This window comes from Schistocerca gregaria, chromosome 2, assembly GCF_023897955.1.
Source record: "Schistocerca gregaria isolate iqSchGreg1 chromosome 2, iqSchGreg1.2, whole genome shotgun sequence".
Taxonomy (NCBI): Eukaryota; Metazoa; Arthropoda; class Insecta; order Orthoptera; family Acrididae; genus Schistocerca; species Schistocerca gregaria.
The window spans coordinates 663,979,977-663,995,022 of NC_064921.1; the positions used below are offsets into that span (position 1 = coordinate 663,979,977).

At 43.3% G+C, this 15,046-nt stretch overlaps 1 protein-coding gene across 2 annotated transcripts in view; it reads left to right on the forward strand.

The window, feature by feature from the left end:
• LOC126334710 (cubilin-like) overlaps nucleotides 1–15,046 on the forward strand; it is a 479,185-nt gene that overhangs the window by 387,394 nt on the left and 76,745 nt on the right. For both annotated transcript variants that reach the window (XM_049997220.1, XM_049997221.1), the window contains exon 3: nucleotides 1,462–1,712. In XM_049997220.1, the coding sequence (XP_049853177.1) occupies nucleotides 1,462–1,712 (251 nt within the window). The remainder of the gene's footprint in view (nucleotides 1–1,461; nucleotides 1,713–15,046) is intronic.

Below are 15,046 nucleotides of genomic sequence, written 5' to 3' on the forward strand. Positions count from 1 at the left end.
TAATTTCATTTGCTTTGACACCATAGTAAGCTCAAGAAATTAAATCTGCACGTAAATATGGTTCTTCATTCTGTAGGCAATTTCCAAATCTCTTTCGACTATACGCAATGATTTTGGTAAATGTTATCTTAAAACTATGAAGAATGTGTTCTTTTATGGGCCTTAAAAAGTGTATTTTTCATACACCTCGAATTTTCTTCGCATAATCAATTTTATCTTTCATGTCATTTATTTCTCTTTACCCTTACGTATTTCTGAACTCTGTCATCGTCTATATGTTCTCCAACGACCGCATTTCGATCTTGTAATATCATAACACGATATTTCGAATTTCATTTTCATGATTACTACGACAACGCTATAGCTATTCCTACTGCGTTAAGAAAATCAATATCTGCTATTCTATGCTGCAGCTGTGAGTGATACTGACTGGGTGGCCTGAAACAAGTCATTTTAATTGAAAGGAGGACTTGTGTTTGGAAAACGTTCCAAAAGTCCAAAAATTATGAAAAACTTGAGCAATTCTACGAACTCCGATACATGTCTCTCGCGAAGAATTCTTTTTCAATAAGGTCAGATGAGCAAGCCCCATAGACTTACTCAAGACGTAAGTTTACCACGAGTTCCTCTATATTTCCAAGAAATTATACTGAAACTCCTCCTCGAACTGTGATACTGCTATCGACATGAAATGGAATTGTTTATTTTATCTAACTAGTGCTTTAGGTAAGTTGCGACTTGTGGTTAAAGGTTTGAAGCGATTTACAGCTGTAAAGAGCTGGCCTATGCTGGACCACCATTCGAGAGCGAGAGAAGGAGCAGGTTATTGTGTAACGTCCCGTCCACAACGAGGTCACTGAAGGCAGGGCACAAGCTCGTTTTTGGGAGGGAAGGGGAAGGAAATTGGCCATGCCCTTTTAAAGGAACTATACCGGCATTTGCCAGAAGTGAAATTACGGAAAACCTATTTCAAGGTGGTCAGACGCGGATTTGAAGCGCCGTCCTCCCGAACGCGAATCTAGTGGGGTGAGCACTTTTATCTTCTGCAGATATATCTTACGGTTGATAACTGTGGATTATTTCCAGATCACGTACAAATGAACTATTTTTCTGTGTGAAGTATCAGAGTTGATATTAGCTACGTTATCAATAACTTACAATGTGCAGAGCACTCATCGGAATCACCAAACATGAAATTTGATTGTTTGGGAGATTATTATCATTAACAGCATTCTTGTATTCATATTTTCATAGTTTTTTGTAATAAACCTTCCATATTAGAAAATAGTACTATTGTGTGAAATTCTTGAAGTACTTTTATGGTGAGATTCTATTACAGATCCAGAAAATGCGACGTAGCTGTAATAATAAACAAGAATGGAAGAGTTCACGTTTAGTTTCATTAGCTTATTTTATAGCGAAAGGCGTTTGCAGCAGCTGACACCGAGTTTCTATTTGCAGATTGTCGATGGTAACGCAAAAACGGACGTGAGCAACCGGAAAGACCCGGGCATGTTCTGCGGCGAGACTGAACAACCGCAGACGTTCATCTCGGAGACGAGCTTCGTCAAGGTGGTGTTCCACGTGGACAACTTCACGGACCAGACCTACTTCAGCTTCGACTCCCGAGCAGAGCAGCAGCTGGAGGTGTACCTGCGGTACGGCCACCATCCTGAGCTCTATCCCAACAGGAGGGGGGAGGTGGTTTCAGGGTGAGTGCTCCAACGTGTCTCATTAATGCAGTATGGCATCACGAGCTATTGTCATTGTTATTTTTCAGTCAGTGCAACACCCAAGTAATGCGTTCTTCACCTCGCATTTGCCATCTGCAGCTGAGTCAATGTAGATTATAATTCGAGCGTATGCCAATATTCTCAGAGCAGATTATTCCTGGCCTAATGTGAGATATTGGCCTCACAGTGTAGACTGCATTGTTGTTACGCTAAGACTGAGCACTATGGTTTGTAGTAGGTTGGGCTCATGAGAGGTAGCTGGGTGTGTGAAATAGAGAAAACAGCCGCACGATGATGAAAACGTTTCCAAGTAGAACATCGAACTCTGTACCCTTAACAGCGCTTTACTTTGTTGTTTGGAATTTTAAAGTTTATTCGAATATTCCATCGTGCCTTAATGAAAAAAGTTAAATTTACCTCTATCCTTGCTACAAAGTAAGTCGTCAGTATAAGTCCTAAGCAACTTCCTTGTGCTAAAGTACTTAATGATCTCCTAACTAATATGATAAAAGATAACAAATTGACCAGGGCGAATGTGGAATATGTGTCAAACAATTTAGTGAAATTACAATTAATACAGTCAAAAAGAGAGATATAAAGCAACTACTGCCGAAAATGTGGTACACAGACTTCTAGGTTCTGTGTATACTATGTAGACCTGTCAATATAATCGCTAAGGCCTTTGAATTTTCGCTAGAGATCGTATCCCTAATTTATCGTAACTTAATTTTTTATTCTGCGTCTTGCTTTATGTACTCATTTGCTTGTATTAGTAATATGTGAACGTGCGGAAGTGCACTTGACGTTTTAGGCGGCAAGAAAAGTACGTCTACGATCCTAAGACACAATTATTCCTATACTTTGGCAACGACTAACATTCCGTGAAGCATCAGCAACGACGTTTTCCCACAATCACAAATCGAGAATAATTCCTATTACAGGGAATATCGAATGAGGTTACCGATCATCACAAATGAAGAGGTTAAAAATACTTTCCACACTTTATTCTACATTTTCAAACGCATTACATGTTTAATTGGCATGAGGAACAAATATCAAAAACAGAAGTTCATTGTTGCGAGCAGAGTTCTGCATACATTGTGCATCTTTCCAGCCTCTGCTGTTGCCCTTTTGTTAAAAATTATTTTGATATGACGTACATGTCACTGGTAACGAAAGTAACTCCTAAAAGAAGTACATCCTAATTCCATTATCGGTGTATGAATCATCTATAGCCGTGTTAGGGTGATCGATGTCACGGAAATAGATTCTAGACCACCCGCTTTGTTTTTCCTGAATAATTACGTGGCTGGGCCGTTACATAGAGGATTTCATGGTGCGAAATTGATTGTAAATTTCTCATTAGAATGATTTTTTTCGTACGTTGGCTACTTACAGGACTCTAAAAGCACAAGATGAGTATGAAAAAGCCGCTTTATGGAGAGAACTTGTTCTTTCACAGAAATTGTCCATTGAAATAAACTATATGCCCCCAACAGTTTGGACCCACGGACTGAAAGAACGAATCAATGAAGCAGTTTACAATGTGCGGTACCGTTTAACAAGAGTACATAAAAAAAATATTTCAAGGCAAAACTACGGGGTCATTCACCACGATTAACGTCGTAGGCTGTCATGGGTCAACAATTTTTCCCTCCCGTCTAGGGCCACTGAGACAGGTTGTAAAATGTAGATTTCATGTTGAATTGCCTATTACTAAATGACTGCTGTTATTTCATTACACGTCCTGTTACGACGAATAATATACTTTGAGATATTTTATTTCAACACTGGTTTAACTTGAAACACTTGCTAAAAACATAAGACTGCAGAGAAGGATTAAAAGTAGATTACAACATAGAGTAATATCTTATCTTTGCCTTGTCACAATGGGAAAAATACAAACGAGGTTTACCCAATGGAAGCCTTTCAGCAAGTAATTTATTGTAGAAAGCACAGTATATATATGTACAGGGTGGTCCATTGATCGTGACCGGGCCAAATATCTCACGAAATAAACCTCAAACGAAAAAAAAAATAACAATACAAAGAACGAAACTTGTCTAGCTTGAAGGGGGAAACCAGATGGCGCTATGGTTGGCCCGCTAGACGGCGCTGCCATAGGTCAAACGGATATCAACTTCATTTTCTTTAAATAGGAAACCCCATTTTTGTTACATATTCGTGTAGTACGTACAGAAATATGAATATTTTATTTGGACCACTTTATTCCCTTTGTGATAGATGGTGCTGTAATAGTCACAAACATATGGCTCACAATTTTAGATGAACAGTTGGTAACACGTAGGTTTTTTTTAAAATTAAAGTACAGAAAGTACGTGCGTCATGCGTCAGGCTCTTATACCTGAAGATGGACGTATGGACTCCATGCTCAGCGCTCGCTGGTAACACACATATATAGGGCGGTCCATAGACACTACTGTTGCACCCATGTGTTGCACCCATGTACTCATCAACGTACCAACATATAGGGAGGGTGGGAGGCAGAGAGCGAGAGAGAGAGAGAGAGAGAGAGAGAGAGAGAGAGAGAGGAGAGAGAGAGAGAGAGAGAGAGGGGAGGGAGAAGAAAGAATTAGTTAGCAAAGAATTGAATCGCAGATATTTACATTATTTAAATATCTTTACAAAATGCTCCATGAAATCTAACAAAAAGATAAATGATTTGTTGCACCCCATTACATGATTGTAAGAAGTCACAATATTAACTGATCCTCTGAAACATGAGCAAACTTAATGGTAACCTTTAAATGAATGCATGACACTGGTTTCACCTAAAAGGTGTGCATAAGTATTAATTAATACGTTCAGATAGCTTCGGCAGAGATATCTGCAGCAAAATATAGTGCCCGTTGTTATAAATCGAGATGAACCAACCTTAACACAGGGTGCCTTCCGGCAGGGGAGTGAAAGAAAACTGGTGGACACGGAATAGGGAAATTACGTGCGGGGAAGGCAACAGTGCTAATAACGAAACAGAGTAAACAGAAATATGCCGCTCCCCGTAAATAAACTCTCTATGTCCCTCCCCCCCCCCCCCCACTCACTCTCTCCCTCTCATTATTTATCTCATCCCTTTGTGTGTGTGTTCATACGTTGATTGTGGATTTTTCAGTTATTTGTTGTAGTATCACTGTTCGGATCTGTCGTTTCTTGTGAAAATGTAGTACTTGTAATTCTCAGCATATAACCAATATATTTTTTTTGCAAATTTGAATAATCGAATACTAAAGTATGAGGAGGCCAAAGACTTGGCTACATTGCGGCAGCGCAGGCGACATATGCTCTTTACCATTTCGTCAGGCTTAAATCTGCTTCCTTGTGTGTCACAATACGATACTCCCTCGTGGAATTCCTCGGCAGCGTATTAGCCTTCTCAGCACAATCTTGCCTCACAGAGACGACATTAACGCACTATTCTCTCCATGCATGTCGGAGAAGTCAACGCCGCTTACGAGATTTAATGGGGGGATTTTCAGCACACGAAGTATACTCCTAACGACGCCCATGAGATACGTTATGACGGAATTAAGAGTATTTAATGTTACCTTAGCGCTTGCTGCAGCCACTAAATAACTCTCAGGAAGGAGCATGGTTCTGGAATATCTCCAGCTCGCAGTCAGGACGGAAGCTTTGCTCCTGCCAAGTGGGGCAGTAGGGAAGAAAACAACTTCAGTAATATTCTTGGCACGCTGTTAAAACTTAGTGACGGGAAATAAAAGAAAAAAGAGAATGACATGATTTTGGCAAACACTCGTTTATAAGTTAAGAGTTGATTTCTCATCACTGATATCGAAGGGAGCAGCAAAATGTAGTTGCTATACCTCAAATATGCTAACCATTTTGAATATCGAAACACAAATAAATCATCTTTCGCTTCAGTGATCTGCGTTTGAAAACGTTAATATCTTTCTCAGGCGCGTCATACCAACATAGCTTGTGAAAATGATCCTTGATCATTATGCGATTAACGTTATTAGTCTCCATGATGCGGAATGATGTTAATGACAGACGTGCGGTATCCTCAGGCTAAATACCTGTCAATCTTAGTGAAACCATTCGTAGCATGGAACATTACTTTAATTGAACAAATTTCTCGATACCACATGAATTTTTTTTCGTCATCAGTCTACTGACTGGTTTCATGCGGCCCGCCACGAATTCCTTTCCTGTGCGCTAACCTCTTCATCTAAGTAAGCACTTGCAACTTACGTCCTCAATTATTTGCTTGACGTATTCCAATCTCTGTCTTTCTCTACAGTTTTTGCCCTCTAGTACCATGGAAGTCATTCCCTTATGACTTAGAAGGTGCCCTATCATCCTGTCCCTTCTCCTTATCACTGTTTTCCACATATTCCTTTCCTCTCCGATTCTGCGTAGAACCTCCTCATTCCTTACCTTATCAGTCCACCTAATTTTCAACATTTGTCTGTAGCACCACACCTCAAATTCTTCGATTCTCTTCTGTTCCGGTTTTCCCACAGTCCATATTTCACTACCATACAATGCTGTACTCCAGACGTACATCCTCAGAAATTTCTTCCTCAAATTAAGGCCGGTATTTGATATTAGTAGACTTCTCTTGGCCAGAAATGCCTTTTTTGCCACAGCGAGTCTGCTTTTGATGTCCTCCTTGCTCCGTCCGTCATTGGTTATTTTATTGGCTAGGTAGCAGAATTCCTTAACTTCATTCACTTCTTCACCATCAATCCTGATGTTACGTTTCTCGCTGTTCTCATTTCTACTACTTCTCATTACCTTCGTCTTACTCCGATTTACTCTCAAACCATACTGTGTACTCATTAGACTGTTCATTCCGTTCAGCAGATCATTTAATTCTTCTTCACTTTCACTCAGGATAGCAGTGTCATCAGCGAATCGTATCATTGATATCCTTTCACCTTGTATTTTAATTCCACTCCTGAACCTTTGATTTATTTCCATCATTGCTTCCTCGATGTACAGATTGAAGAGTAGGGGCGAAAGGCTACAGCCTTGTCTTACACCCTTCTTAATACGATCACTTCGTTCTTGATCGTCCACTCTTATTATTCCCTCGTGGTTGTTGTACATATTCTATATGACCCGTCTCTCCCTATAGCTTACCCTAACTTTTTTCAGAATCTCGAACAGCTTGCACCTTTTTATATTGTCGAACGCTTTTTCCAGGTCGACAAATTCTAAGAACGTGTCTTGATTTTTCTTTAGCCTTGCTTCCATTATCAGCCGTAATGTCAGAATTGCCTCTCTCGTGCCTTTACTTTTCCTAAAGCCAAACGGATCGTCACCTAGCGCATTATAAATTTTCTTTTCCATTCTTATGTATATTATTCTTGAAAGCAGCTACGATGCATGGGCTGTTAAGCTGATTGTGCGATAATTCTCGCACTTGTCAGCACTTGCCGTCTTCGGAATTGTGTGGATGATGCTTTTCCGAAAGTCAGGTGGTATGTCGCCAGACTCATATATTCTACACACCAACGTGAATAGTCGTTTTGTTGCCACTTCCCCTAATGATTTTAGAAATTCTGATGGAGTGTTATCTATCCCTTCTGACTTATTTGACCGTAAGTCCTCCAAAGCTCTTTTAAATTCCGATTCCAATACTGGATCCCCAATCTCTTCTAAATCGATTCCTGTTTCTTCTTCTAGCACATCAGACTAATCTTCACCCTCAAAGAGGCTTTCAACGTATTCTTTCCACCTATCTGCTCTCTTCTCTGCATTTAACAGTGGAATTTCCGGTACACTCTTAATGTTACCACCGTTGCTTTTAATGTCACCAAAGGTTGCATTGACATTCCCGTATGCTGAGTCTGTCCTCCCGACAATCATGTCCTTTTTCGATGTCTTCATATTTTTCCTGCAGCCATTTCGTCTTAGCTTCCCTGCACTCCCTATTTATTTCATTCCTCAGCGACTTGTATTTCTGTATTCTTGATTTTCCCGGAACATGTTTGTATTTCCTCCTTTCATCAATCAACTGAAGTATTTCCTCTGTTACCCATGATTTCTTCGCAGCTACCTTCTTTGTACCTATGTTTTCCTTCCCAACTTCTGTGATGGCCCTTTTTAGAGACGTCCATTCCTCTTCAACTGTGCTGCCTGCTGCGCTATTCCTTATTGGTGTATCTATAGCGTTAGAGAACTTCAAACTTATCTCGTCATTCCTTAGAACTTCCGTATCCCACTTCTTTGCGTATTTATTCTTCCTGAATAATGTCTTGAACTTCAGCCTACTCTTCATCACTACGATATTGTGATCTGAGTCTATATCTGCTCCTGGGTACGCCTTACAATCCAGTATCTGATTTCGGAATTTCTGTCTGACCAAGTATTCCTCCTCCTCTTGTGATTCTTGAACAGGGTATTAGCTATTACTAGCTGAAACTTGTTACAGAACTCAATTAGTCTTTCTCCTTTTCATTCCTTCTCCCAAACCCATATTCTCCTTTAACCTTTTCTTCTACTCCTTCCCCTACAACTGCATTCCAGTCGCCCATGACTATTAGATTTTCGTCCCCCTTTACATACTGCATTACCCTTTCAAAATCCTCATACACTTTCTCTATCTGTTCATCTTCAGCTTGCGACGTCGGCATATATACCTGAACTATCGTTGTCGGTGTTGGTCTGCTGTCGATTCTGATTAGAATAACCCGGTCACTGAACTGTTCACAGTAACAGACCCTCTGCCCTACCTTCCTGTTCATAACGAATCCTACACCTGTTATACCATTTTCTGCTGCTGTTGATATTACCCGATACTCATCTGACCAGAAATCCTGGTCTTCCTTCCACTTCACTTCACTGGCCCCTACTATATCTAGATTGAGCCTTTGCATTTCCCTTTTCAGATTTTCCAGCTTCCCTACCACGTTCAAGCTTCTGACATTCCACGCCCCGACTCGTAGAACAATATCCTTTCGTTGATTATTCAATCTTTTTCTCATGGTAACCTCCCAGAGATCCGAATGGGGGACAATTCCGGAATCTTTTGCCAATGGAGAGATCATCATGACACTTCTTCAAGTACATGCCACATGTCCTGTGGATACACGTTATGTGTCTTTAATGCAGTGGTTTCCATTGCCTTCTACATCCTCATGTCGTTAATCATTGCTGATTCTTCCGCCTTTAGGGCAATGTCCCACCCCTAGGACAAGAGTGTGCCCTGAACCTCTATCCGCTCCTCCGCCCTCTTTGAAAAGGCCGTTGGCAGAATGAGGCTGACTTCTTATGCCGGAAGTCTTCGGCCGCCAATTCCTTTAAATACCAAGCGCAGGTGTTTCATTATCTCTCGCTCAGTATGGGCAAACAATTATTCCAACAGAAAAAATGAACAGGGCCCTTTTGTAAGAAATTTAATACAGTTAAATTCTTTATTGGGGTACGACAGAGGACGTGGTGTGGATTTATCCAAGAAAAATGAGCAAAACCGACCTTCAGATACGTTTATCTCGAACAACTCGTAAACCGTGGCTTTGAAGACATCCAAGTACAAAATTTAACTACCTTTCATTTACTACAGAAAGGTCCTGTTAATTTATTTCAGTAGAAAAAATCCTGTCGGAGGAATATTCGCAACTGAGCAGAGGTAGAAAATACCGCATATTTGTAAGTTTCTTTTACTTAGGACACGGGCTCTTATACCTGAAAATGGGCTATGGACCTCACGCTCAACGTTCGCTGTAAGCACACCGCGTCTTGTACTCGTCACCACGTGAAGATGTGCGTATAAGAGTGCGAAACCGTTCGTGTCCTAAATAAAAAAGACTTACAACTGCAGCCGCATTTTCAACCTCTGGTTATTTCTGTACGTCTAATAGTTTGTATGTCGCGAGTAAGAGAAAATGAAAATCTCACTCGTGGTTTCTGAAGGCGTTGGAAATTGCATAAAAACAATATGTACAGCAGTTGTATGACCCTGTGAAGTATTTCCGCAGTGATATACGTTTATTTCAGAAAATAAACCTCCTACAAGTGTCCGTCAGACAGTGTAGTCCAGACTTTCAATTGGATATTGAAGCTACCAATCATTCACATGACGTGAAGCTCTTCGCGTCTTGCACTTGTTAGCAAACTTGTAATGGTACTTAATCAATGTTGCCATGCCTACATAACTGTCATGTACCTTGTCAAGTGTGCTATAGGCATTATTTGGAGGAATACAGTGTTTCCGGAAATTCCCGTCATAGACTTCTAAGACTTCTAGACTGGAGTGTGTACACAATACTTTAAACAGGAATACATGAGCGGAAACGTACTGTTTCAATTAAGATGTGTAACACGTCCATTTTTGCTGAGGGTAACAAGTCTCAGAGTTGCTTCTGCTGGTATGCAGTAGCGTAGACAGGATGACGTGTACTGAGCCACTTAATGGCCGTCAGGAAATATGGTTTCAACGTGATGTTGCACCACCTCACTTTGGACGTGCGTTTCGGAGACATATCAACAGACGATATCGTAGAAGATGGATAGGCTGAGGTGGTCCAGCGCTGAGGCCACCGAGATCGCCGGATGTAACTTTTAACAAACAAAAATAATATAAAGTAATAAAATAATAATAATTATTATTGTTGTTTAATTGGATAAGTAATTGAGAGATTAAAATTAACGCCGTGAATTTATCGAGCTTCGCACGTCCGAAGATGTACGGAATGTAGCCAGGGCTCATTATATACTTTTTGTAGGCAAAGTCTGACATCTGACCACAGCTTCAGTCATGACAATGCAGTGACTAAAAGTAAAATTATAGTTAAATTTTTGCAGGGAATTCACAAATGAGAGCGACTTATTAATTCTGCACCTCTTTTCTGCAAATAAGTATTAAATGGCTAACTGTGGGGCCACACAAAATATTACGTCCTTCTAGGACAACGAATGACATACGAGTGTGTGATGATGCCTACTGGCTATGAGAAGAGAGCGGTTTTTATTCCTTTATTTTGCTTTCTCTTGTCTTAAAAAGTCGATACATATAATCTAAGTTAAGTAAATTAAATTTCGTCTGTGCTCGAGTGCAAATGGTTCCTTAAAAACCCCTATTATACACTCCTGGAAATGGAAAAAAGAACACATTGACACCGGTGTGTCAGACCCACCATACTTGCTCCGGACACTGCGAGAGGGCTGTACAAGCAATGATCACACGCACGGCACAGCGGACACACCAGGAACCGCGGTGTTGGCCGTCGAATGGCGCTAGCTGCGCAGCATTTGTGCACCGCCGCCGTCAGTGTCAGCCAGTTTGCCGTGGCATACGGAGCTCCATCGCAGTCTTTAACACTGGTAGCATGCCGCGACAGCGTGGACGTGAACCGTATGTGCAGTTGACGGACTTTGAGCGAGGGCGTATAGTGGGCATGCGGGAGGCCGGGTGGACGTACCGCCGAATTGCTCAACACGTGGGGCGTGAGGTCTCGACAGTACATCGATGTTGTCGCCAGTGGTCGGCGGAACGTGCACGTACCCGTCGACCTGGGACCGGACCGCAGCGACGCACGGATGCACGCCAAGACTGTAGGATCCTACGCAGTGCCGTATGGGACCGCACCGCCACTTCCCAGCAAATTAGGGACACTGTTGCTCCTGGGGTATTGGCGAGGACCATTCGCAACCGTCTCCATGAAGCTGGGCTACGGTCCCGCACACCGTTAGGCCGTCTTCCGCTCACGCCCCAACATCGTGCAGCCCGCCTCCAGTGGTGTCGCGACAGGCGTGAATGGAGGGACGAATGGAGACGTGTCGTCTTCAGCGATGAGAGTCGCTTCTGCCTTGGTGCCAATGATGGTCCAATGCGTGTTTGGCGCCGTGCAGGTGAGCGCCACAATCAGGACTGCATACGACCGAGGCACACAGGGCCAACACCCGGCATCATGGTGTGGGGAGCGATCTCCTACACTGGCCGTACACCTCTGGTGATCGTCGAGGGGACACTGAATAGTGCACGGTACATCCAAACCGTCATCGAACCCATCGTTCTACCATTCCTAGATCGGCAAGGGAACTTGCTGTTCCAACAGGACAATGCACGTCCGCATGTATCCCGTGCACCCAACGTGCTCTAGAAGGTGTAAGTCAACTACCCTGGCCAGCAAGATCTCCGGATCTGTCTTTCATTGAGCATGTTTGGGACTGGATGAAGCGTCGTCTCACGCGGTCTGCACGTCCAGCACGAACGCTGGTCCAACTGAGGCGCCAGGTGGAAATGGCATGGCAAGCCGTTCCACAGGACTACATCCAGCATCTCTACGATCGTCTCCATGGGAGAATAGCAGCCTGCATTGCTGCGAAAGGTGGATATACACTGTACTAGTGCCGACATTGTGCATGCTCTGTTGCCTGTGTCTATGTGCCTGTGGCTCTGTCAGTGTGGTCATGTGATGTATCTGACCCCAGGAATGTGTCAATAAAGTTTCCCCTTCCTAGGACAATGAATTCACGGTGTTCTTATTTCAATTTCCAGGAGTGTATACATCCTGTGGGATCGTGTGCGAAGTTTATTTTACGAGACTCCTGTAAGGACAAAGGAACATCCGTTGGCACGACTCCTGGTCGCTGCACTAGAAACTGAAGAGGCATCTGGTGAAGTGGAGAGCGTGTATAAGGGCTTAGGTACAATGTCTGTAACACCGTTTGTGGTTGCCACATCTAACCGCTATTGTAACTCATCTTTGTGTTTACTTTCGAATTGTTACGTAATATTGCTACTGCACCACGCCTACTTTAGTTCCTCAAGCAGAAGTGGGTGAGTTAAACACCTGAAGTGAAACCCTCATAGAACGGAAGCGGTAATATTCCGGACACCGGTTTCTATTCAAAATATTGTGTACTCACCCCCTCTACAAGTCACCTCCTCTACAAGTCCCAGAAGTTTATAACGAGAATTTCCGAACACCTTATAGAGCCTTGGTACCTGATAAACTTTATATGCATTGTTGTTTAATTAAAATAATGCAACTGTCTGTAGGGTCTTTGTTTTTACTTTATGTCCAACATTCGACCACTTTCGTTGATATTCTGAATTATGTTCGTCTGTTTTTTGTTGGTCCAACACTTTTTCATTCCTTCAGATCGTGTTCGTCTTTCCGCATCCGAAATCACACTTCACCTTCTCTGTTTTTTACTTTTTATTAGTAGTGTGATATTTTTGTCCTGAGGTATCTTGAGCGCGTCTGTCCTGCCATTCATATCCTCCATCGTAATATGCCGTTCGATCACGTCCTCCTTGATCTCTACGATCCATCTAATGCTGCTCTTACCATTCCCATTACTTTCCTGCTAATTCTGTTTTCTGTCGTCCTCATCAAATCTCCTAGGAAAGAGATCCGACTCATTTCCATTGTACTCGACACTGGTTTTATCTTTCTATAAATTATTTCCCCCCATGAACCATGGACCTTGCCGTTGGTGGGGAGGCTTGCGTGCCTCATCGATACAGATGGCCATACCGTAGGTGCAACCACAACGGCGGGATATCTGTTGAGAGGCCAGACAAACGTGTGGTTCCTGAAGAGGGGCAGCAGCCTTTTCAGTAGTTGCAGGGGCAACAGTCTGGATGATTGACTGATCTGGCATTGTAACAATAACCAAAACGGCCTTGCTGTGCTGGAACTGCGAACTGCTGAAAGCAAGGGGAGCCACCACTGTGGGGAGCCGGACTCGGGTATCACGGGGATGTCAACCTCGTCCCGTCTGTCCCCAGATCGGTCTGCCGCTGTGGTTGCCCCGGTTGCTGCCCGCAGTGGGGCTGAGCCCTCGCCTGTGGTTGATTGGAAGGTCGTTACAAGGCGTGGCAGGCAGCGAAAGGCGTCCCCGGATGCTGATCAGAAAGCCTCCCCGGTGCGTCTGACAAACCGTTTTCAGGCACTGTCTCTGGCTGAGCCAGATGCAGCTGCCTGCCCTGTTTCAGAGGATCGTTCTCAGCCTTCAAGGTCCGGGCAATCGCAGAGGGTGGGCTTACTGGTAGTTGGGAGCTCCAATGTAGGCGCGTAATGGGGCCCCTTAGGGATACGGCGGCTAAGGAGGGGAAGAAATCCAGTGTGCACTCCGTGTGCATTCCGGGAGGAGTCATTCCTGATGTGGAAAGGGTCCTTCCCGATGCCATGAAGAGCACAGGGTGCAGCCAGCTGCAGGCGGTGGCACATGTCGGCACTAATGACGTGTGTCGCTTTGGATCTGAGGAAATTCTCTCTGGATTCCAGCGGCTATCTGATTTGGTGAAGGCGGCCGGTCTTGCTTACGAGATGAAGGCAGAGCTCACCATCTGTAGCATCGTTGACAGAACCGACTGCGGACCTTTGGTGCAGAGCCGGGTGGAGGGTCTGAATCAGAGGCTCAGACGGTTTTGTGACTGTATTGGCTGCAGATTCCTTGACTTGCGCCATAAGGTGGTGGGGTTTCGGGTTCCGCTGAATAGGTCAGGAGTTCACAACACTCAGCTGGCGGCTACACGGGTAGCGGAGGCTATGTGGCGTGGACTGGGCGGTTTTTTAGGTTAGAAGGCCTCGGGAAAGTGCGGGATGGGCTGCAATGTCAAAGGGTGCTTGGCAATTACAGGACGTGCTTGGATCAAGGAACAGTCGGAATTATAGTTGTAAATTGTTGTAGTTGCGCTGGAAAAGTCCCTGAGCTTCAAGCGCTAATAGAAAGCACAGAAGCTGATATCGTTATAGGTACAGAAATCTGGCTAAAGCCTGAAATAAGTTCTGCAGAATTTTTACGAAGTCTCAGAAGGTGTTCAGGAAAGATAGATTAGGCAGAATTGGTGGTGGAGTGTTTGTGTCTGTCAGTAGTGGTTTATCTTGTAGTGAAGTCGAAGTAGATACTCCGTGCGAATTGGTGTGGGTGGAGGTTATACTTAACAGCCGAATTAAGTTAATAATTGGCTCCTTCTACCGACCCCCAGACTCCGATGATACAGTTGCGGAACAGTTCAGAGAAAGTTTGAGTCTCGTAACAAATAAATACCCCACTCATACGGTTATAGTTGGTGGGGACTTCAACCTACCCTCGGTATGTTGGCAAAAATACTTGTTCAAAACCGGTGGTAGGCAGAAAAAGTCTTCCGAGATTGTCCTAAATGCATTCTCCGAAAATTATTTCGAGCAGTTAGTCCACGAACCCACGCGAATTGTAAATGGTTGCGAAAACACACTTGACCTCTTGGCCACAAACAGTCCAGAGCTGATAGAGAGCATCATGACTGATACAGGGATTAGTGATCACAAGGTCATTGTAGCTAGGCTCAATACAATTTCTTCCAAATCCATCAGAAAAAAACGCAAAATAAT